Genomic DNA, 22106 nt, shown 5'->3' with positions numbered 1-22106 from the left:
GATTTTTGTGCTGCCCATCTTTTCTAGAAACCTTAAGACTTTTCATCACCTTTCTTCTCTTGAAGTCGCACTACGAGAAGGATGCATATTTTTTTTTCATTTCTTCACCTCTAGGTTGATAAACTAAGTATAACTGCTAATAATGCTTGAAGGTTATTCTGCCTCAATAAATGATTACTATTTCCACATATACAAGTAATAGTTTCTGTAACATGAAATATCACTCTGCTTCTAGAATTATACAGCCTTGAAGATGATAAATGTGCTCAGAAGTCACTCTTAAAATTCAGATTTGATAACAAAATATTATTTTGAATAATATTTGAACATAATATTGTTAAATATTTTTATCAGAACAGAATACAAGACTCTATATCAGGGGTCTCCAACCTTGGTCCCTTTAAGATTTGCTGGCTGAGGGAATCTGGGAGTTGAAGTCCACAAGTCTTAAAGGGACCAAGGTTGGAGACCTCTGCTCTATATAGTCAAGAATATTTTTAAGCTTTACTTTGTACATGAACTAGACTAGTATTAAAATTCATTATTTCAGATAGTTAAATGATCTGCCATTTTTGTTAAATTACAACATCATTCCCTAGTCCTCTAAGAAATTCCTAAAGAACTAGAAAAAAGTTTATGTAATTCTCTTCCCCCTCCCACCCATCTCTCAATTCCCTCAAATTGCTTTGGACAAGAACAATTATCCATCCTTGGGGAGAAGACACTATAAGAATATACCTTAAAGCAATAGGAAAAAATAGTGGTCCTTCTGAAACTTAGCTGGCAAATTTTTAATCATACACTTCTTCCTCTCAAAAATCGTGATTCAAGAAATACATATCCATAATTATTACATAAGGACTAAATAATTTCTGGAGAAGACACTGACTATGAAGATAGAGTGAATTGTTTATTTCACACTATGATAAGAACCAAATCCTCAGTATTCACAGGGACCAGAACCACATCAATAATTGCAGCAACTTAATCATCATCTTTAAGATCCTTGATCTTGTACTTATGACGTTCAATTTCTTTCTGCAGACGCTCTATTTCTTTCTTATGGTGACTTATTTCCTCTTCATGATATTTCTTTAGATTTGACAACTGTTCTCTCTCTTTCTCCCTGCAAAAATAATAGGATAAATAATATATATTATTGTCCATTCAAAACTTCAGCTAAAATGTCATGAAAAATAATGGCAGAATTCTTCACTTCAAATTCCAGTCCTTACAACATTTACTAATGACTTCTCTACCTCACAAGTTATCCCATTGCTAATCAGCAAACACATTAATATAAAAGTGGCCTGACTCATTTAGAAAGGTAATAACTTGATTTAAGTGATTTGCTATTGAATATTCCACCTTTCCTTTTACAAACTCAAGGCCTTTTACAAACCCAGTCCTCATAATTTAGGCTTGCAAAACATTTTGGTTCAAGTTTGCTGTTCAAAATTTCATGAAATATTCTGCTTTAAGTAGAATTGCTTTTTCAGCATATCAAGCATTCAGGGATTTAGCTGGGGGAATATCTGGCCGGATGGACATGATGAAATGTAATAATTGGAGCATAAGGAGACCTCCAAATCTATATAACACTAAATTTGTACGAGATGCCCAGCTATATTGCCCTCTGAATGAGCAAAGGAGAAACAAATTGGGAAAATATGTTCCCATTTGATAAAGTAGAATGAATAGTTAATAGTTCTCTTTAGATCTTTCACTATGTTCAGGTGTTTAAAACAGTTCACATGCATATTTTAGATTTTATCCTTAAAATAAATCCATACAAATAAAATGTTATCTTCCATATTACAAAAGTGAGTACTGAGAATAAGATGCCTACAACTTTTTATAGCAGAAACCAGATTCAGAATTAGTGGTTTATGAGTTTAGGTATCATATAAGTAATTACAGGAATAATTGATTTTTTTCTCCCAAAAGATGAAGCCAGTCTATATATCTCCCAATCCTAATTTTATCACAACTTTGAGATAGGGTTGACTGGAAGATGTTTGGCTCCAAAATAAAGTTGTGTCCCCTTGAGATGAATTATCTGTTGGCTACCTGGACACATCCATATTTTCTTGGCAACAACATGGAATTAGTTTAATATCTTTATTTAGTGTTTCAGAGCTAATCTTTCTCAAGTTCATAGCCAAAGGAATATGGCTGTATCTGCATATCACCATTACTAAAGGAAGACCTAACTTGACTTTGGATCCAGCGTCTTCCAACTTGCCTTGTCACCCATAATATTTATATATCAGATTCTTGTGCAACGAGAGGGGAAATGCAGTTGTGGATAAAGGGAGAGACACCCAGGTTCAAACGTGCTATCGGCCACAGAAGCATCCTTGAGTGAGTTTGGGACAAACTTTCTCAGCCTCCCCACCCCCACAATCCTTTATCACTATGAAAAATCAGAAGCGGAAATGCATTGCATACCATCTTGAATTTCTAAAGGAAAAGCAGGTCAGAAATTAAAAATGTGTCACTAAATCTTAAAAAAAAAGAGGCGAGGGGGGCACAGGATGGGTGAATCTGCAGAATCGCTAGATGAGGGTAAAATGGAAGCCCAACCATTGTTTCAGCCCGTGTGAATTGGGTCTTATGTTCAACCCCGATCTGTTTTTCTTGTTCTGACGTGACATTCCACGCTAACCCGTGTTATAAGTTCGTGTTATAATGTGTGAATCCAGGCAGAACCATACTTGAAGTAGCGCTCCTCCGCAGCCGCTTCCCGTTTTCCAAACGCGCCGCCAGCTTCACGGATGGCTCCACCGCCTCCCCCGCCTTTTCCAGCACCTTTGCCGAGCTCACCCAGCTCAGGAAGGGGGGGAAAAATGGAGGCCTACGTTAGACGCCTCCGCCTTTGCCTCCAGCGCCAATTCAGACCCGCCCGCCTCCCCTTCTCAGCGCAGACCTTCCACAGGCCCTGCTGCCCCGGAGGCCTTGCAGCTGGACCACCGACGCCGACGGTACCTGATCGGAGCCGGAGCTCCAGGCCCGCTGCTGCTGAGGTAAAGCCATCGCTCCCCGCAACCCGGACCTGAATATCGCACCAACAGCAGCCATCTCAGTTCTGTCCTTGGAGGTGGGTGGGTTGGGTGTTTGTTTGCCTGCTGGAGGAAAAGGAGGGGCGAAGTGAAGCGCAGACCAATCGGAGGAGAAGAGGGAAAGAATGAGTCCAATCAGAGCCAACGCAGGAACTATAGAGGCCAAGTCGTTCACATTTCGAACTTCCGTCGTCCTAGGGAGCTGCTCTAGAGCACGTTTGTCTATGGAGAGGCGTGACCTAAAAGGATCCGCCCCCTATTCTTGGCTTTTCCGGGATAATTTTCTGACATTGACTGTAAACATAGAAATATGTAAGGTGTGGACTTAAGACCTACTCATCGGTAGCTCTGAGTATTTTTTCCCCCTATTAGAGGATCTTAATCTTTCCTCGTTTTTGAACGATGAGATTGTTTTCAATCCTTGAAAAATAATAAAATTAGGCTTGGGTGGTCAGCTTGCAAGGGGTTGTCTTTCTGTTAGCAAGTCGATCTTTATTCGTTTTTGGGGGTCCTGCGTTTTTATCAAGCAGTAAAGAAAAAACTGAAGCTGTGGCTGAGATACAATGCAACAGACTGAGTTACAAGTGCATCAAGCCCTTTTTAGCTTATTATGTGGCGGGAATCTGTATGGCTAGTTTATGGATCAGTGTTATGCCATCTGGAGAACTGGGATAATCTGATCAAACAGCTGAATTAACTACAGTCAGTGGGTAAGCATATGGTGCAAAAAAAAAAAAAAAAGCCCGGGAGGGATATTGATGTGTGTATATCAAATGGTTTATCACAACTGTCTTATAATTTGCTTTTATTTTTTTCCCCAGAGTTGTCTCTGTGCATAGAGTAAGTACACCACACAAGCTGGCTGCATTATACCCCAGTGTGGAAGACTCCAAGATTTAAGCCAGTTTTTTTCAACAATCCACACTGCTGAAATGGTTTTTTTCAGTAAATAATGGGTCATCAGTCCATGTCAATATATGCCTAGCATGTATTTTCAGTAATATAATAGGACAACTATACAGACCACTGTTTTTTAAACTGCAAAATGCAGATTGAAAATATTCTGCGTGTAGTGGCGCTTCTATTGAACAACAATACTTTTGAGGGTTTTTTTAACCAAAGAGATCCAGCTTGAAATTCTTAGCTAGTTAAACTGGGGGTGGGGGGATTAACACAAGAACAGTTCCCCCCCCAACGCCATCACTCTGCTAAACAAATAATTCCCTCAACACTGTCAAACTATTTACTAAGTCTGCACTACTATTACTGTTAGTCTTCTCATCGTTCCTATCACCCATCTCCTCCCACTTATGACTGCATGATGCAAATTTGTTGCTTGTATCCTTACGTTTATACTGATATTCTTATTTGTACCCTATGACTATTGCTAAGTGTTGACCTATGATTCTTGACAAACGTATCTTTTCTTTTATGTACACTGAGAGCCTATGCACCAAAGACAAATTCCTTGTGTGTCCAATCACACTTGGCCAATAAAAAATTCTATTAAGTTTACCCCACCCCACAGGATTGTGCGGAACAGAGTTTCTCAACCTCAGCATCTTTAAACTGTGTGTCTGCGGAGATCCCCCAATCACCCAGGTCACGATTGTTCCAAAGATGTTTTTTCAAAAGGCAACTAGACTTTTTTGTTTTTCCTTGAACTCTGAAACACGGCATTCTGGGAATTTGAGTCCACACAGCTCAAAGTTGAGAAGGCTTGAGAAACACCAGCGCGGAGGATAAAAGGAGAGAAGGGAAATGATTAGGAGTCCTTGTGAGAAATATTTAATTTCCCCCCAAAAAAGCGATGAAAAATTAAAACAAACAAATGGTTCCGTTGTGCCTAAGCGAGCGGAAGTAGGACTACAGGAAACGTTTGTAGTAGGAAAAGTATGCAGTCTGTAGTTGAACCTACAGTCTGTAGTAGCCTTCTATCCCTGTCCTACTGTCCTCATTTATTGGTACCCATTTCCTATATTAATATCCACGTTTAAACTTATTCCTGTTATCTTGTATATGTTAGACTAAATAAGTAAAATAAAATAAAATAAATAGAATAGAATAGAATTTTTTATTGGCCAAGTGTGATTGGACACACAAGGAATTTGTCTTGGTGCATATGCTCTCAGTGTACATAAAAGAAAAGATACGTTCATCAAGAATCATAAGGTACAACACTGAATGATAGTCGGAATAGAATAGAATAGAATTTTTTATTGGCCAAGTGTAATTGGACACACAAGGAATTTGTCCGTGCATATGCTGTCAGTGTACATAAAAGAAAAGATACGTTCATCAAGATACAACACTTACAACACTTAATGATAGTCATAGGCTACAAATAAGCAATCAGGAAACAACATCAATATAAATAGTAAGGAAAATGAATGAATGAAATGAAATGAAATGAAATAAAATAAAATAAAAAATAAACGACGCCGGGCCAAGTGGCATCCCAGCCTCGGCGCTCTGGCCCTTTAAGAGATGCCCCCCCCCCAACAAAATCCTCGGAAAGGCAGACGTTGTGCGTCACGTGACGGTGGCCAGGCGGAGTCTGGTCCCGATCAGGTGGAAAGGCCGCACGGCGGGTCACGTGGTACCAAAAATGGCGGCTCCGGGCGAGCGAGAAGCGGAGGGTTCGGCTGAGGAGGCGTTTCTCACCTTCTACACCGAGGTATCGCGAGCCCGTCTCCGTCCCCGGAGCCCGAAGGGACGGCTTTGTCCTTCGGGCCCGCTTCGGCAGGTCCCAGAAGGCTGGGGCTGTAGTGGGTTTCCTCTAGCCCGGGCTGGACTTCACCCTTCGGGTTGATTGCTTGTATAAAGATGCCGGTTATCTGCCGGTCGTTCCTTCCTTCCCCGCTCGGGTCTTCTTTTCCGGCCCCTTCGGGTTGAGAGGAGCGTTGTGCTCGCTGCAGGCGGAGACGTGGTAGGGTGAAGGAGCCTTTTCAAGGCGCGGTCTGTTGCCGGGCCCGAACAAGCTGCCTTGTTCACCTCTCAGGGGTTTTGCCTTCCAGCCCCTGGTCGCCATTCGTTACCCTGGCTGGGGCGGATGGAAGTTGTAGTCTGAAGGGCGCTCGGGGCCGTGAATACAGTTGGCGAGGAGCATATTAACGAAAAAAATGAGATAGAAAACGAGAAAAGGACAAGGGAATCCCGTCACTTGAGTGTAGGGGAGGAACAGAGCCACTGCTTGCCAGCCAGTGTTCTTTATTTTACATCAAATTCTTTTCTTGGAGCCACAGGTTTAATTCGGATTCCTATTCTTTCACTGCACGTAAGAGAGGCATCCGATCGGGAATGTATAAGTCACATATATGCGATGCAGTGGTGAAATCCAATTTGTTTTACTAACGGTTCGGTGGGCGTGGCTTGGTGGGCGTGGCAGGGGAAGGATACTGCAAAATCTCCATTCCCACCCCACTCCAGGGGAAGGATACTGCAAAATCTCCATTCCCACCTCACTCCGGGGAAGAATACTGCAAAATCCCCATTCCCTCCCCACTCCTGGGGGATGGATATTGCAAAATCCCCATTCCCACCCCACTCTGGAGCCAGCCAGAGATGGTATTTGCCGGTTGTCCAAACTACTCAAAATTTCTACTGCCAGTTCTCCAGAACCTGTCAGAACCTGCTGGATTTCACCCCTGATGTGATGACACATTAACATTTGCTCTACAGTAGTCACCTGTGGAAGTTCTGCTGTGTCCTGGGGACTTTGGCCCAAACCACTGTGGTCTGTAATGTTTTCAGTGGTTCCCAACTGCAAAATACTGATCTTCCTGCTCCTTCACTTCTTCCTTTTCTGTTTTCTGCTGATCTCTCACACATCCTTTCCTGTTGATATTGGTTCAGTCTTTCTTTCAAATCAAATCTCATTTGATAGGTAGTAGAACTTTGGGATTATAATATAATTGGCTTGTAATCTAATCACTCCATTGACTATTACAGTGACGGTAGTAAGAGAACAGTGTCCAGGTTGTTTGCTTTTGCGATCGCTCCCCATTCTGTAAAAATGGTGGATTTTTAAATCTTGGAAAACGTGCATGGAGCTAAATGTAAATTGCCTTTCTGTTAAATTTTGCCCTATCTTCTTTATGTTTCTTTGTATTAAACATTATACCAAGTTCAACCGGCATGGCCTCTTAGAGAACTTCAGAAAAGGAGAAAGGCCACAACTGTAATAACCAACATATTTTATCCTGTTGTATATATGATCATAACTGGGTTTGGAAACCAATAGATGGTAGCAAAGAGTTAGGTTATCTGTCTCTCTGCTGCCATCTAGTGATTCTCTGATATAGATAATGACATCCCTATTGAAATATGAAATAAATTGAAAGTAATATAATTGGACACGTTTATATAATTCTATGTTATGTTTATTCAACGATTTAATTCAGTTGGGTTTATTCAGCATATTTAATTCATTGAGTCACTCGCAATGAAATGTATATCATAGTCTTCCCTAACAGTCTCTTCCAAATGGGTTGAGCAATAGCTCCTATTATTCCCAACATTTTCCTATGCAGTTTTAGCTGTTTATGTCAATGTTGTGCCCTAATCTAGCTGACTTTCGCTCAGTTCACAAGATATATTGTCACAATTAATTGAGGCTTTTTGGATTAACCAAATTATTATTTTTTGTATCTTTTATTACCACCTTTATTAGCACTTTATTACCCAACACATCTTCTGCCTCCTATTTTCCCCACAATTAACTGGTACAGTTCTGGTTATTAATGATGTGCTAATTTCTACAGGTAAAGCAAATTGAAAGGCGAGATTCTGTTTTAACTTCAAAAAATCAGATTGAAAGGCTCACTAGGCCTGGGTCCTCCTATTTTAATCTGAATCCCTTTGAGGTATGTTTAAATTTGTTTTCTTTATTCATTGTCCTATCACTGCAGGTTTTTTTTTATAGATCCAGTTACTTGAAAGAGATATGCAAACTAGCATGGTCCATTCCTGGAACATTCTGGATATGTTCCATTTGGTTTTGCACACAGCTAATTATTTGCTTGTGTCATAACATTCACGTGTGGTAAACTTTTATATTGGCATGTTTTAGTTGCTTGCTGTCACAGTGGATCATTTCTTTAAAATATTTGAGAACCCGATAACATTTTATTTTTGAACCTAAGGTTTACTCGTTCTTTTATATCACAAATGGCACTACTCTTGATCCCCTTTAGAAATGAATCAGTGAACTAGCAAGAAGTAAACCTAGTTATTTAGGCATTCACTCTAGATATGAAGTATGTTTTGCTGCAGAATAAGAATCCACCCTACCCATTAAAATTCATACACTCTTGCATTTGTGTCTTGCTGGTTCACTACACTTATTTTTCAGTTGTTAAGTCTGCTGGAAGGACACATGGAATTGTAACAAGTGGCAGTATAAAATGATACTCTTGAAAGTGCCAAGAACCATGTTCTCTAGTCCTTTACCCTATTTATTTATTTATTTATTTATTTATTTATTTATTTATTAATTAATTAATTAATTAATTAATTAATTATATTTGTATACCGCCCATCTCCCGAAGGACTCAGGGTGGTTCACAGCCAATAAAACAACAGAAAATATATAATACATATGAAACAGCAAAAGAATAGAAATTTGCTAGTTTTCCATCTCATTTCAGTATTTGATCACCACTGAGCATGCCTAATTGTTGCTGGATGGCTTTTTGAGATTACTCCTTGAAGAATTTCCGTTCTGAAGGATTTTGGCTTTCTAATTTCTTGATGATGATCTTAAAGTTTCTGGAGCATGGAGATAACTCATTTCATGAATAGTGCTGTTTTGTGTATTTTCTAAGCAGTACCTTTATAATTTTTTAAAAAGTCACTTTTGGGCTTTTCCAGGTACTGCAATTGGATCCTGAAATCACTGATGAAGAAATAAAGAAAAGATTCCGTCAGGTATGTGGCTTCTACAATTTCAGCTTAACATGGAAGAGACCCTCTTGCCAATTGTAGGGATTGATACAGTTATTTGAGAACTGCAGCTCACTGTTTCATTGAACATATGCAGCATGCTAACTTACTAAGGAGGGACGCCATGGCTTAGTGAGTAAGACGCTGAGCTTGTCGATTGAAAGGTCGGCAGTTCAGCGGTTCGAATCCCTAGTGCTGCGTAATGGGGTAAGCTCTCGTTACTTGTCCCAGCTTCTGCCAACCTAGCAGTTCGAAAGCACGTAAAAAATGCAAGTAGAAAAATAGGGACCCTCTTTGGTGGGAAGGTAACAGCGTTCTGTGCGCCTTTGGCATTGAGTCATGCTGGCCACATGACCATGGAGATGTTTTCGGACAGCACTGGCTCTTCGGCTTTGAAACGGAGATGAGCACCGCCCCCTAGAGTCGGGAACAACTAGCACGTACATGCGAGGGGAACCTTTACCTTTACCTTAACTAAGTTTACAAAGTGCTTTGTAATGTTATATAAAAATGCATGTATTTGGAGTTATCCCCAATTGCTCTTATTTGAGGGATTAAATTGTTTCATTACTTTAAAAGATTATTCAGTAATCAATGCAGTATGACTAGCAGAAGGTTAGATAGATAAGCATCAAGCATGTAATGAAAGAGGAAACCAAAGAATAGTTCACCAGGTTATGACTTGGTAAAGAATTATGTTCGGTAACTATGTTGCAGAGTTTTTGTTTATTTCTATTGTATTTTTACTGTGTATTTTATAAAATTCCCAAAGTAGTAACCAATTGGAGTGCCTATAAATAAATATCCCATTCAATTCAATTCAATCTTTATTATGGTCACAGACCAGCACAAAAAAATACATATGCAAACTCCCCCCACTTCTCATTCCATTTCCCAAACAGTTAGCAACACTGTCCTGATAGTTTTCTTGAGATATTTGTTTTTGTTGACAAAATTTCCTCCACAGTCGTGCAATCTAGAAACTTGTGTCTGAATTTGGATATTTTGTACAGAAATCAAAAATATGAGCACCTAAATACATTTTATAGGTTGGTGTTTTTATCACTGTGTTTTTATTACCTTAAAATGATTGCTAGATTGCTAGAATATTCATATTGTAATATTGAATAAATCACACAGATGACCAAAACTTTTGTGTCCTTTAAGAAATTAGCATGATGTCAATATCTCTGAAAAATACTTGCTATGCTTTCCTAGCTATATAGCATTGAAGAAATTGGCACAATGAGACTGAGAATTTAGGGAGGTCTTGTCCCAGAAAGAAGTAGGTAACTGCAAATAAGGGCTTGGTTTATGTGATTATTTCATATTTTTTGATGTCTGTGTTCTTTAATTATACAGTTATCCATATTGGTCCATCCTGACAAAAACCAAGATGATCCTGACAGAGCGCAAAAGGCCTTTGAAGGTACTTCCCTGTTTTTTCTGGGTTCAAGATTTCAGGCATTAGCAGTGTATCCAATAGGTAATAGGCAATTCTGATGTTAGCATGTAAAAATAAATTACATGTTACCTTTTTTGCTGGATCCCTAAAAACAAATATGCTCTTATGTTTTCTCTAGTAGTATAGCTTTTTCAAGTTGTATGTATGTGCTGATAGAAATGTTTTGTTTGTCAGCTGTTGACAAAGCATACAAGCTATTGCTAGACCAGGAGCAAAAGAAGAGAGCCTTGGACGTGATACAGGCTGGAAAGGAATACGTGGAGCACATTGTAAGTATCGCACGTGGCAGCCAGCCTGTGATCCAGGGGGAGAGGTGTGAACTACTGCAGTTGGCATCTGTCCACGTATTGCTTCGACTGAAAATTATATACCGTATTTTTTTGGAGTATAAGACTCGCCTTAGTTTTTGGGGAGGAAAATAAGAAAAAAGCTGATTGGCAGGTGGATTGGCCTTCCGGAATACCCCCAACCAGCTGTTCCCAGAGGTGAATTTTAGCAACAGGTTCCTTGGTTGTGAGCTCTGTGCCTTGTTTTTGGTGTTTTGTTTTGTTTTGCTTTGTTTTTCTGCCTCTGAAACTCTGTTTCAGAAAAAACTTTTTTCTGCCTCTGAAAGCCTCTGAAACAGCTTCAGAAAAAAAGCCTCTGATGCTCTGTTTGGGGCTTTTTTTCTGAAGCTCTGTTTGGGGCTTTTTTTCTGATGTTTTGTTTCTTATTCAATAAAGCTCTGTTTGAGAAGTTGGGCAGGGCTACATTTGGAGTATAAGACGCACCCAGATTTTCACCCTCTTTTTTGGGGGGGAAAGGTGCATCTTATACTCAGAAAAATATGGTATGTTTAAATTATTCCACAGCTTACATATGTTTTATTGCACCACAACTTTGATGAAGATTAACTGTGATTAGAAAGAGAATTGCACATTGTAAAGAATATGTTGTGAATGTTAATATCTGCTTCTAAACTTTTCAGAATTCAGTGAATTTAGATTGGAAGATATCTGAAGGATTCATAAAGTAATTGGTCCAATAATGTAAACTTATTCAAAGCTTTCTCTTAAAATTCTGTTAAGAAAGAAATGGAGATGGGAATTTGGAAGAAAATAAATACATTTTCAGAATTTTAATATATTTCATACAAACTATTAATCTTGGAAGTTATTAAATGTTTATATATCTGTAGCTTCAATTTGGTTTGCCTGCATCTTTTTGTTGGTGGTGTTTCCAGCAGGAAAGTGACTTAGCAATGCTGTTCACTTTCTTGCTATTCACATGGAAGAAATAAAGGTACTTGTGGTCCGCCAGCAGCCTGCGGAGCTGGCGATAGAGTCAGACAGCGATGAGGCTGTGGAAGAACATGGGCCAGTCCTAGAAGCTGTGGAAGGCCCGGATGAGGGCTCTGCGTCTAAGGCAGAGGTGGGGCCAGGGCCATCGGGGAGTGAGGTGCGGACTCCAGAGCCTCCAGAGGTTGATAGTAGTGAGGCAGAGGAACAGGAGGAGCCTGTTCCTAATGCACGCATGAGAAGAGCTGCCAGAAGATAAGAGCAGCTAAAGCAAAGAGGACGACTCAGGAGTAGGCCCAAGAGATGATTGGCCCCTCCCATAAGGCGTAAAAGACCAGCAATGGCTCTTAGGCTCTTTGTCGGAAAACAATGTTGATAGACTTGCTCCTTGTCTTGCTGCATTTATTTCTTGTCGGTGTCTTCTGCTTTTGGACTTTTGCCAAGAAAGGCCTTTGGCAGTTTGCCTAATTAGACCAAGGTTGGTGATAAGACTGAAGAATTGTGTGGGGAAGAATTTGCTTTGATTTAGTTTGGATTACGCTGAGAATGAGTTAATTCTCAGCTGTTCTAATAAAGTTTGTTTGTTTTTACACTGACTGAGTTTCCTACTACCTACTTGGGCCTGGTTCACAACACTACTGGTCTTCCAGTGCTCCCTTGTTTGCATCCCTTTTCAGTTTCTGAAGAATGACAACTGATGTTACACTGTGGCAGATGTCTTCATTATCTTCCAAAGCCTTCAGTAATCCAAAGATTATAGATGGAGGAGTGGTTAAAACAATAAACAAATGACACAAAACTTGATGCTTTTTTACTTCAGATTTTAAGTTGCTTACTTACATCATATATACATGTAAGTATGAATATATATCAGGTTGTCAAACTTGTGGCCCATGGGCCAGATGCGTCACGCCCACCCCTGGTTTAGGGAAGGGGGGGGGAAGTTGCTATATGTCACGTGACGACAACATGATGCCGCAAGTTTGACACCCTTGATAGACATACACATCTGGGTAGAATTAAGGTCAAATGATCATGTAATGTATTTCTTTCTCCAGGCATTCAGATCCTAACAAGTAAATAGACTAGCAAAAATTATGCTTATGATAATAACAGTGATTTGACCAAGACTTTTGCTATTAGAATGAGCCAGCACAATACTATACTATGATGTTCTCACATGCTCTCCAGCTTCTTTGTTCCTTATTTGTGAAATCTCTTTTAGGTAAAAGAGAAAAAGAAACAGCTGAAGAAAGATGGCAAGGCAACCAATGTAGAAGAAGATGATCCACAAGTGGTAAGTTGACCAGTTCATCTTTCCAGGAATGAAATTCACCTAGTCCTAGACCAGGGGTCTGCAAACTTGGCTCTTTTAAGACTTGCGGACTTCAACAAGCAAAGCTGGCTGAGGAACTCTGGGAGTTGAAGTCCACAAGTCTTAAAAGAGCCAAGTTTGCAGACCCCTGTTCTAGACAATACCTTCCTTTATTTGGATCAATATCTGCACCACATTTTGCGGGGTTTTGGTTTGTTTCCAGACCCATAAATATATCTGTTACTCCTCCTCTCTTGCATTCTTTTTATTATATTTGATTACACATTTAGGTATCGGTGCCAAACTAGAACATGTTTGTATTCTTAATATTAACAATCCTGCAAATATTTATACAATATTTATGTAAGTTATTCTGGGATGTGCTAGTGATTTAACGTCCCAAGCTTCTTGGATGAGAAGCGAAATGTCTTTAAGAAAAAAACGAAGAAGTCCAGTGGCCTTTTGGAAAAGCATCTTTGGGACAACCATATCCTGGATGACTGAGAATCTTCATAGACATTTAGTGATACAAGGTCCTAGTGCAGTGATGGCTAACCTTTTCCGAACCGAGTGGCGAAAGCGTGCAAATGCAAACACGTGCATGCCCGAACCCCCAAAATACAATGAGCATGTGGCCCCGTGCATGCACCCCATTCCCCCCGCATGTGCACGGCTCTCCCCACTTCACCCCCTCCACGCGTTCTGCCTCCCTGCATGCTCAGCAGAGACCCGAGGACCATCTGGCCAGCGGGAGGTGCGCACACATGCATGGCAGAGCTGAACTGGGGCAACAGCTTGCATGCCCACAGAGAGGGCACTTGTGTGCCACCTGTGGCACGCGTGCCATAGGTTCACCATCATGGTCCTAGTGATATCATAAAGTCTAGAGCTGTGGTGTTCTAGACTTACTCTAGCAGTTCCCACTTGATTCATGGTAGTGTGATTACATCTGGTATATAACCTCAAGCTCAGTTTCTGGATTAAAATATTAGTTTATTGTGATGTGTTCCTGGAAGACAGCTGGTCTTTTTAATTAGCCTCAGGATTAATGTTTTATTGAACTGTAACTGAGCCACAAGATTGGTGCTGAATCTCTGTTTCTTACAGTTCAAGCAGGCAGTATACAAACAGACAATGAAACTCTTCGCAGAGCTTGAAATTAAAAGGAAAGAAAGGGAAGCAAAGGAAATGCACGAAAGGTAGGAAAGAGTGCTGGATTCTTGCGGCTTGTATTGAAAACTTTGAGGTTAGACATTCTGATGTACATAAAAAGGCTTGATTATTGACAGTGACAGAAGACCACTTAAATGGAGTTCTTTATCACAATGCTAAAACATAAACCTACACAGTGAAGTATCTGGGGGGGGGGCAGTCTCTTACTTGTTCTGACCTAGGCTTCCTTAGAGATTAAAGAGCACAAACTTCGTCCCGGCAAACCTCTTTAATTCATACGGCTGTAAATTACTTTCATTTACAGTCCGCAAGGCTCGATAAACAGTTTTTCAGAGGAAAGTTATTCAACACCCACCTATCTCATGTGGAACGCTGCCGAAGAGCTAATTTCCAGACACAGAATGAGGCCAAACTTGGCACAGAGTCACAAACAAGAATTTTCAAATCTTGAATTGGCCAGATGAACTAATTGCTTCCTGCAAAAACTCACATCCCATTCACTTCTCTTTTATGTCTTATGGGAGGGGCCAAACATCTCCAAGCCTTACTCCCAAGTCAACCCTGTTTCCTTAATTGTTCCTGTCTCCTGGCAGCTCTGTGCATGCGCACACTGGGAACAGGCTCACGCAGTTCTTCTGCCTCGCTGATGTCGGACTCCGGAGGCAGCAAAGATCTATCAGATGGCCTTGGTCCCCGCTCTGCCTCCAACTCAGAGCCATCGTCCGAGCCTTCTCCAGACTCCAGCACTGGCCCATGTTCCTACCCCACCTCCTCACTATCCAAATCTGCTACCAGCTCTGCTGGCTGCTGGCGGGCCACAACACTACTGAGGGCTTTGGGCTGTTATGGAACAAGCTGTGAATGGCTTGGATTGGGGTTTGCTGTCACTAAGCAATGTCACGTGACATTGTACTTTACAATTGCTTCACTTAGTGATGGAAAATTCCGGTCCAATCATGTTGTAACCATGAGGTCTACTTATACTCACTTTCTAGCGCATGTGAGAAATTATTCTAGGTCAAACTTGAAACTGCCAGAATCAAGCCACCTAGCAAGCCGTGAGATCAAATAGCTACAAAGTGCCAGATAAGCAAAGTGACCATTTACATTACAGTAAGAATAAATATAGCACAGAGTTGCCAGCTCACTTGTGTAATACAAAGCTTGTGATCATTTATTGCTGATACATTGTGAGTGACAAATGTAGTTGTATAGATTCTCTCTCGGGCAGGTTTGTGTATAGCATTGTGCCTCTTGTGTGTTGTAAGGTGTTTGGTAATTTCCTTCCTTTATTGTGGGCAAATTTTGACTTAAGGAATTTATTGAGGCTTAAGGCAACCTAAGACTATTTCATTCGTGTAATGCAAGTTCCTTTAAGGAGTAGAAACTTTCTTTAGAGCCCACTGAACAAGGGCTTGGAAAGGTATATTGAATTGTGATCTCCTCTATTTTTAAACCGTAGCTGTATGTTGAAAAATATAGTAATAACAGCTGAGGGAGGGATGAATAGGAGAAAAATACTTCTCTTAAATGTGTTCACATTGCAGCATCCAAATATCGGCTCCAGGGGGTGATCTGTGTCTTTAGCCCTGGGAGGAGAGAATTCTTAGTTTCAGTTCCCAAAACCTTTGTTTTATGCTCTTCTTAAATTCTTAAATTCATCCTGTCTTCTTTGGCCAAAACCAACCAGGGAAGCCCAAAAAGCCATTATCTGCCAGCTGACATGACAGTTGTAATCTAAAACATGGGCACCAGATTAGGGAACACTAGTTTAAATTGACTTGTGATCTCTTCTGCTCTGTCCAACAAACATAAATGCTAACTTTTCCTCCCTGGGCTTTTGCTCTAGAAAAAGACAGAGAGAAGAGGAAATCGAGGCCCAGGAGAAAGCCAAGCGTGAGCGAGAATGGCAGAAAAATTTTGAGGTAACTACAGCTGTGCATCCTTTGGGGTTCAAATTGGAGTTTCAGCAGTCTAATTTTAAAACATACAGAGTGGGCACCTCAGTCTTCATCGGTAATTTGTTCCAAAAGATACGCTGGGTAAAAACCAATGGGTACCGAGAGAACCACGTGACCTGCTATTTCAGCTGGAAGAAATAGCGAGTCACAAGGCAGCTGACATCACCAAGTTCTTCCTTGCCCATCAACTACCGGGAGAAAGATGAATGCCAGGACAAGATTTCTGCTTCAAAATGCATTGAATAGCAAATTCAACGAGTTTCAAAGCAATCAAGTGCCGAGCAATGACTGCATTGTGTAATAAGTCAAACTTTGCCTGAGTAAAATGGGCTGAGGTGATTGAGGTTGCCAAAACTTGGGGATCATTATGCCTATTTTCAGTTATGATCGTGCATTGCCAGCTCACATCGGGAAGTGGGGATTGCTCATCTTTTGCACAGTCAGGCGGCCACAAACATCCTGATTGCAAAAGCCAGTCTGGTAAGGAGTTGCCATATACAGAGATATGTGGCATAAAAATGTAACGAATAAAAATAAAGGTAAAAGAAAAGGGATGTGTCCAGGAATTTAATGCAAAGCAGAAGCAGGTCCTGAATTACATGTCAATTTTCTTTCATAAGCTGATACGGTTGAGAAAACTTGGCCATAAATGCAGTGGTAGCGTCTGAAGCAGAAATGCCAAAGCACACATACCATATTTTTCAGACTATAAGATGCACCCTAATTTAGAAGAGGAAAACAAACAAAAAAAAGTTTTTGGCATACATTTTTTGGGCCTTTTTCAGTCTTTTTTCGGCCTGTTTCTGGGGCTTTTTTTTTGTTTTTTTTGGCCCATTTTCGAGGATTTTTTCAGCCCGTATTTTCAGAAAAAAACGGGCCGAAAAAAGCCTCAAAAACAGGCCAAAAAAAGACCTGAAAAAAGGGACAGTAACAGGGTGCGCGGAAGTAAAAAAAATGGCTGGCTGATGGGTGGGACTTTAGTGATATTTGGTCTATAAGACGCACAGACATTTTTGCCCCCTTTTGGGACAAAAAAGTGTGTCTTATAGTCCGAAAAATACTTTGACTCAACATGGATGCTCTTAGTAAAACTAACTGGCAATTTTTGTAGCAGCAGTAGGAAGTGTCTGTTTAGTTCTTAATGGAAGAAGCTTAACAGAAGCTTCTGCGGCTATCCAGCTATCTCCAGCTCACATTGAACATTTTTAACCAAGTGCTAGAGGTCTAATGTATCCTTAAACTCGTATGAAAAAGGTTAAGAAAATTGGTTATCGAGCCTGGTATGTAAAGAAAATGCTTATAGACTAATGCTACTCAGTTGTTATTTCAGGAGAAAGTTAACTGATACGGATGGAGTGATTTTAAACAGATGTGGAGAAAATGGGCAGAGTACTGATTGTCTCAGGGACTTGTCCATTTTGAGACAAGAGGTCAAAAGTAGCAATTTTGTTCTGGGGATATAGGAATTTTCTTTCAACAAGCTTGTTACTAAGGTAGACAAAAACATCTCTTCGCTGTCGAATATTATTTGTGGTTCACAAGGAATACAAGTAGTACTTGACCTAGAACCATTCATTTCAGTGCAAGAGCACTGAAAAAAAATGGCGTATGACCATTTTTCACACTTGCGAAAGTTGCAACATCCCCATGGTCATGTGATCAAAATTTGGATGTTTGGCAACTGCTTCATACTTACGAAGATTGCAGTGCCCTAGAGTCTTGTGATCCCATCTGACAAGCAAAGTCAGTGGGGAAATCAGATTCACTTAACAATATTATTAATAGTGATTTGCTGAATAACTATGGCAAGAAAGGTTGTAAAATGGGGCAAAACTGACTTAACAACAGCCTCGCTTAGCAACAGAAATTTTGGGCTTAATTGTGGTTGCAAGTCGAGGACTACCAGTACTTTTGAACCAGAGAAAGGACGCATGACACTAAAACACAGATTGGTTTTTGGTTACAGTCCCTCTAAATGTATGCAACTAGATATGTGATTGGGCATAAAGGCATTTGATTGGAGAAGAAAACTTGTGCCTGTCTAGTGATATAAAGGTAAAGGTTCCCCTCCACATATGTGCTAGTCGTTCCAGACTCTAGGGGGTGGTGCTCATCTCCGTTTCAAAGCCGAAGAGCCAGCGCTGTCCAAAGACGTCTCCGTGGTCATGTGGTCAGCATGACTAAATGCCGAAGGCGCATGGAACGCTATTACCTTCCCACCAAATGTGGTCCCTATTTTTCTACTTGCATTTTTTACGTGCTTTCGAACTGCTAGGTTGGCAGAAGCTGGGACAAGTCACGGGAGCTCACCCCGTTACGCGGCACTAGGGATTCAAACCGCTGAACTGCCGACCTTTCATTCATTCATTCATTTCATTTATTTGATTTTTATACCGCCCTTCTCCCGAAGGACTCAGGGCGGTGTACAGGCAAATAAAAAACAGACAAGACAATATTCTATAAAATGCAAGATTAAAAAACTTATTATAATTTGCCTAAAAATTTAAAATATATAGAAATTAAAACCCCGTTTAAAATTAATAATAAAAACTATAAAATCCATAAAATTTAAGCCAGCCCCGCGAATAAAAGATGTGTCTTCAGTTCGCGAAAGGTCGAAGGTCAGGTATTTGGCGTAAACCCAGGGAAGTTCGTTCCAGAGTGTGGGAGCCCCACAGAAGGACCTTCCCTGGGGGCCGCCAACCGACATTGCTTGGCGGACGGCACCCTGAGAAGTCCCTCTCTGTGAGGCGTGCGGGTCAGTGGGAGGCATATGGTAACAGTAGGCGGTCCCGTAAGTACCCAGGCCCTAAGCCATGGCGCGCTTTAAAGGTCATAACCAAAACCTTAAAGTGCACCCGAAAAGCGACAGATAGCCAGTGCAGTCTGCGGAGGAGGGGTGTTACGTGGGAGGTACGCGACACTCCCTCTATCACCAGCGCAGCTGCATTCTGGACTAGCTGAAGCCTTCGAGTGCATCTCAAGGGAGCCCCATGTGAGAGCATTACAATAATCCAAGCGAGAGGTAACGAGTGTGAGTGACTGTGCACAAGGCATCCCGATCAAGGAAGGCGCAACTGCCGAACCAGGCGGACCTGGTGGAAGCCCCCCCTGGAGACGGCCGTCAAATGGTCTTCAAACGACAGCCGCTCATCCAGGAGGACACCTAAGTTGCGCACCCTATCCTTTGGGGCCAATAACTCGCCTCCAACAGTCAGCTGCAGCTGCAGCTGACTGAATCGAGATGCCGGCATCCACAGCCACCCCGTCTTGGGGGGATTGGGCTTGAGCCTGTTTCTCCCCCTCCAGACCCCTACGGCTTCCAAACACCGGGACAGCACTTCAACAACTTCATTGGGGTGACCTGGGGTGGAAGTACAGCTGAGTGTCATCAGCGTACTGATGGTACTTCACCCCAAAGCCACTGATGATCTCACCCAACGGCTTCATGTAGATGTTGAACAGAAGAGGCGAGAGAATCGACCCCTGCGGCACCCCACAAGTGAGGGCCCTCGCGGTCGACCTCTGCCCCCCTGTCAACACCGTCTGCGGCCGGTCGGAGAGATAGGAGGAGGACCACCGATAAACGGTGCCTCCCACTCCCAATCCCCCCAGCCGGCGCAGCAAGATACCATGGTCGATGGTATCAAAAGCCGCTGAGAGGTCTAATAGGACCAGGGCAGAGGAATAACCCCTGTCCCTGGCCCTCCAGAGATCATCCACCAATGCGACCAAAGCTGTCTCCGTGCTGTAACCGGGTCGGAAGCCGGACTGGAACGGGTCTAGATAGACGGATTCTTCCAGGTATTGGGGTAGCTGACGCGCCACAGCACTCTCTACAACCTTCGCAACAAAGCGAAGGTTGGAGACTGGCCGATAATTTCCCAAAATAGCCGGGTCCAATCGATCGACAAGCTCAGTGTCTTAACTACTGAGCCACCACATCCCCTTCTAATGATATAGGAGAGGCAATTAGACTAACTACTGTATGTATAATGGGGCAGGACTATAAAGATAGTGTTTTCAAAGAATAAAGAGGCACCATGAAAATAATGTATCTCTAGAGCTGGGGTCTCCAACCTTGGCAACATTAAGACTTGTGGACTTCAACTCCCAGAATTCTGGGAGTTGAAGCCCACAAGTCTTAAAGTTGCCAAGGTTGGAGATGCCTGCTCTAGATAATTACTTTGTGTTGCTTTCACAGAGCTCTGCTTATCTCCCAATATTTTATCAACTTTATTTGGTCTTCTAAATGTTTATGGCTGAACTGACAGTTTCCCTGGGGAAGCAGAGTTGGTTTAGGTGCTTTTAATTTGAACCTCTGCCCCCTCCTCCCACCAGTCTTCTTGCAGAGGCATTTTCTGTTAGGATATTGACAGGAAGTGATAGCTGTGTGCTCTCATAGTTGTTCTTGACTGTCTTCCTGCTTATCATCTTTGTATCCAGGAGAGTCGGGATGGACGTGTGGACAGCTGGAGGAACTTTCAGGCAAATACAAAAGGGAAGAAAGAAAAGAAAAATAGGACCTTTTTGAGACCACCCAAAGTGAAGATGGAGCAGCGTGAATGATCTGGCTATTCTAGGCTCCTGTGGACACTTGTGTATTACCATGTTTAAGTCTCTCCTTGCTTTTCCAGTAGAATCTTTGTTTTCAGTACGATTGATTGAAGATCAGAATATCCTAACCTCTGCTTGATTCCCTGAGGTTGGTGGTTGAATTTCCAGGCCAAACCTCCTGCTGCTTTTAGAATCCTTGGCTAACTTAGAAACTGAGACGCCACCATCACACATAGTTGTAATCCCCGTAATTTAATGTTCTGTATTTTCAAGGGTATTGCTGTTCAAATGGCCACCAGGCCCGTAACTTGTGGAAGCATCCGTTCAGTATCTCCATAAGGCAAATACGGAAACAGGGCCTGGTGTCTCTTCCTGCTCACCTCATCCAGCAGACCATTTTTCATCTCTTTCGCCAATTGCTAGTGGTGAAGTCTGGAACCTAGAACTGAGTTGCCTAGTTAAGAGGTTTTCAAAGTCAGCTGCATGGAGCTGATGTTTCTCCCCCCCCCCATCCCCCGCTCTAATTTCCAACTGTGATCCAGGATTGCAACTTGGTGAGCAGATCGCCTGATTACTAGAATCATCACCACACACCACCCCCCGCCCTCTGTAAATAAAGTAATGAATACCTTGCACTGTATATGCAGTTAGTGGCAATGTTCTCTATGTAAAATAAATTTTTACCCAAAAAGTTTTTCATGACAGTGGCTCAATTATTCAAAACAAAACTTGGCGGTTCATCTTTCTGGTTGAAAGAAACGCATTTTCTCTGTATCTCAACATGCCAACGTTTGTTTATTCTTGTCAGGAGCATTACAGTTAAAATAAGGCATAGTCCATGACGTAACTTTTAAAATATAAAATACAAGATTGAAATATATACAAATAAAACGGATCTTATCCAGAAACTAGCAACATTCTGTTGTTGTGCTGTGTTAATGATTAATTATGTAGGTTAATATTATTCGTAGAGCTTTAACTGCATCATATACGAATTACCGTGTTTCCCTGAAAATAAGACCCTGTCCTATATTTTTTTGAACCCCGAAATAAGCGCTTAACCTTATTTTCTAGGAGGTGTTATTATTTCGGAGCCCGTGGAGCAAGATGGGGCTCCTCTTGCTGTCCTACCTGATTTTAATATTTTCTGGGAGGGCTTATTTTCAGGGGGAAGGCTTATTTTAGCGCATGCACTCAAAAGCCTGATTGAGTTTATTATCAGGGGATGTCTTATTTTCGGGGAAACAGTCTTTGATCTATCATCACAGCACAGCAAATTAAGAGTAATACGTATTTGTTGATTGATGTCCATTTTGGCATTTGTGGCTTCTGCGATGGCCTCGGAGTGAACCT

The 22106-nt window shown here is 41.5% G+C and overlaps 2 protein-coding genes across 2 annotated transcripts; one reads left to right on the top strand and one right to left on the bottom strand.

The window, feature by feature from the left end:
- Window positions 1-889: 889 nt before the first annotated feature.
- ATP5IF1 (ATP synthase inhibitory factor subunit 1) lies at window positions 890-3146 on the bottom strand. Its single transcript, XM_058196294.1, has 3 exons — window positions 2989-3146; window positions 2718-2830; window positions 890-1126 (listed from the first exon to the last, which is right to left on the bottom strand). Exons 1-3 carry the CDS (start codon window positions 3079-3081, stop codon window positions 985-987), a joined length of 348 nt encoding a protein of 115 aa, XP_058052277.1. The 5' UTR covers window positions 3082-3146; the 3' UTR covers window positions 890-984.
- A 2471-nt stretch (window positions 3147-5617) lies between these two features.
- On the top strand, window positions 5618-21447 carry DNAJC8 (DnaJ heat shock protein family (Hsp40) member C8). The gene is made up of 9 exons (XM_058196150.1): window positions 5618-5739; window positions 7826-7927; window positions 8934-8990; window positions 10368-10434; window positions 10645-10739; window positions 12973-13044; window positions 14170-14261; window positions 16085-16160; window positions 20643-21447. The coding sequence occupies exons 1-9, from the start codon at window positions 5671-5673 to the stop codon at window positions 20763-20765; spliced, it is 753 nt and encodes a 250-aa protein (XP_058052133.1). The 5' UTR covers window positions 5618-5670; the 3' UTR covers window positions 20766-21447.
- The last annotated feature ends 659 nt before the right edge of the window (window positions 21448-22106 follow it).

The sequence above is a fragment of the Ahaetulla prasina genome, chromosome 10 (genome assembly GCF_028640845.1).
Source record: "Ahaetulla prasina isolate Xishuangbanna chromosome 10, ASM2864084v1, whole genome shotgun sequence".
Classification (NCBI taxonomy): Eukaryota; Metazoa; Chordata; class Lepidosauria; order Squamata; family Colubridae; genus Ahaetulla; species Ahaetulla prasina.
The sequence above is the reverse complement of the archived record's forward strand: the minus strand, read 5'-3'. Positions and strand labels throughout refer to the sequence as shown.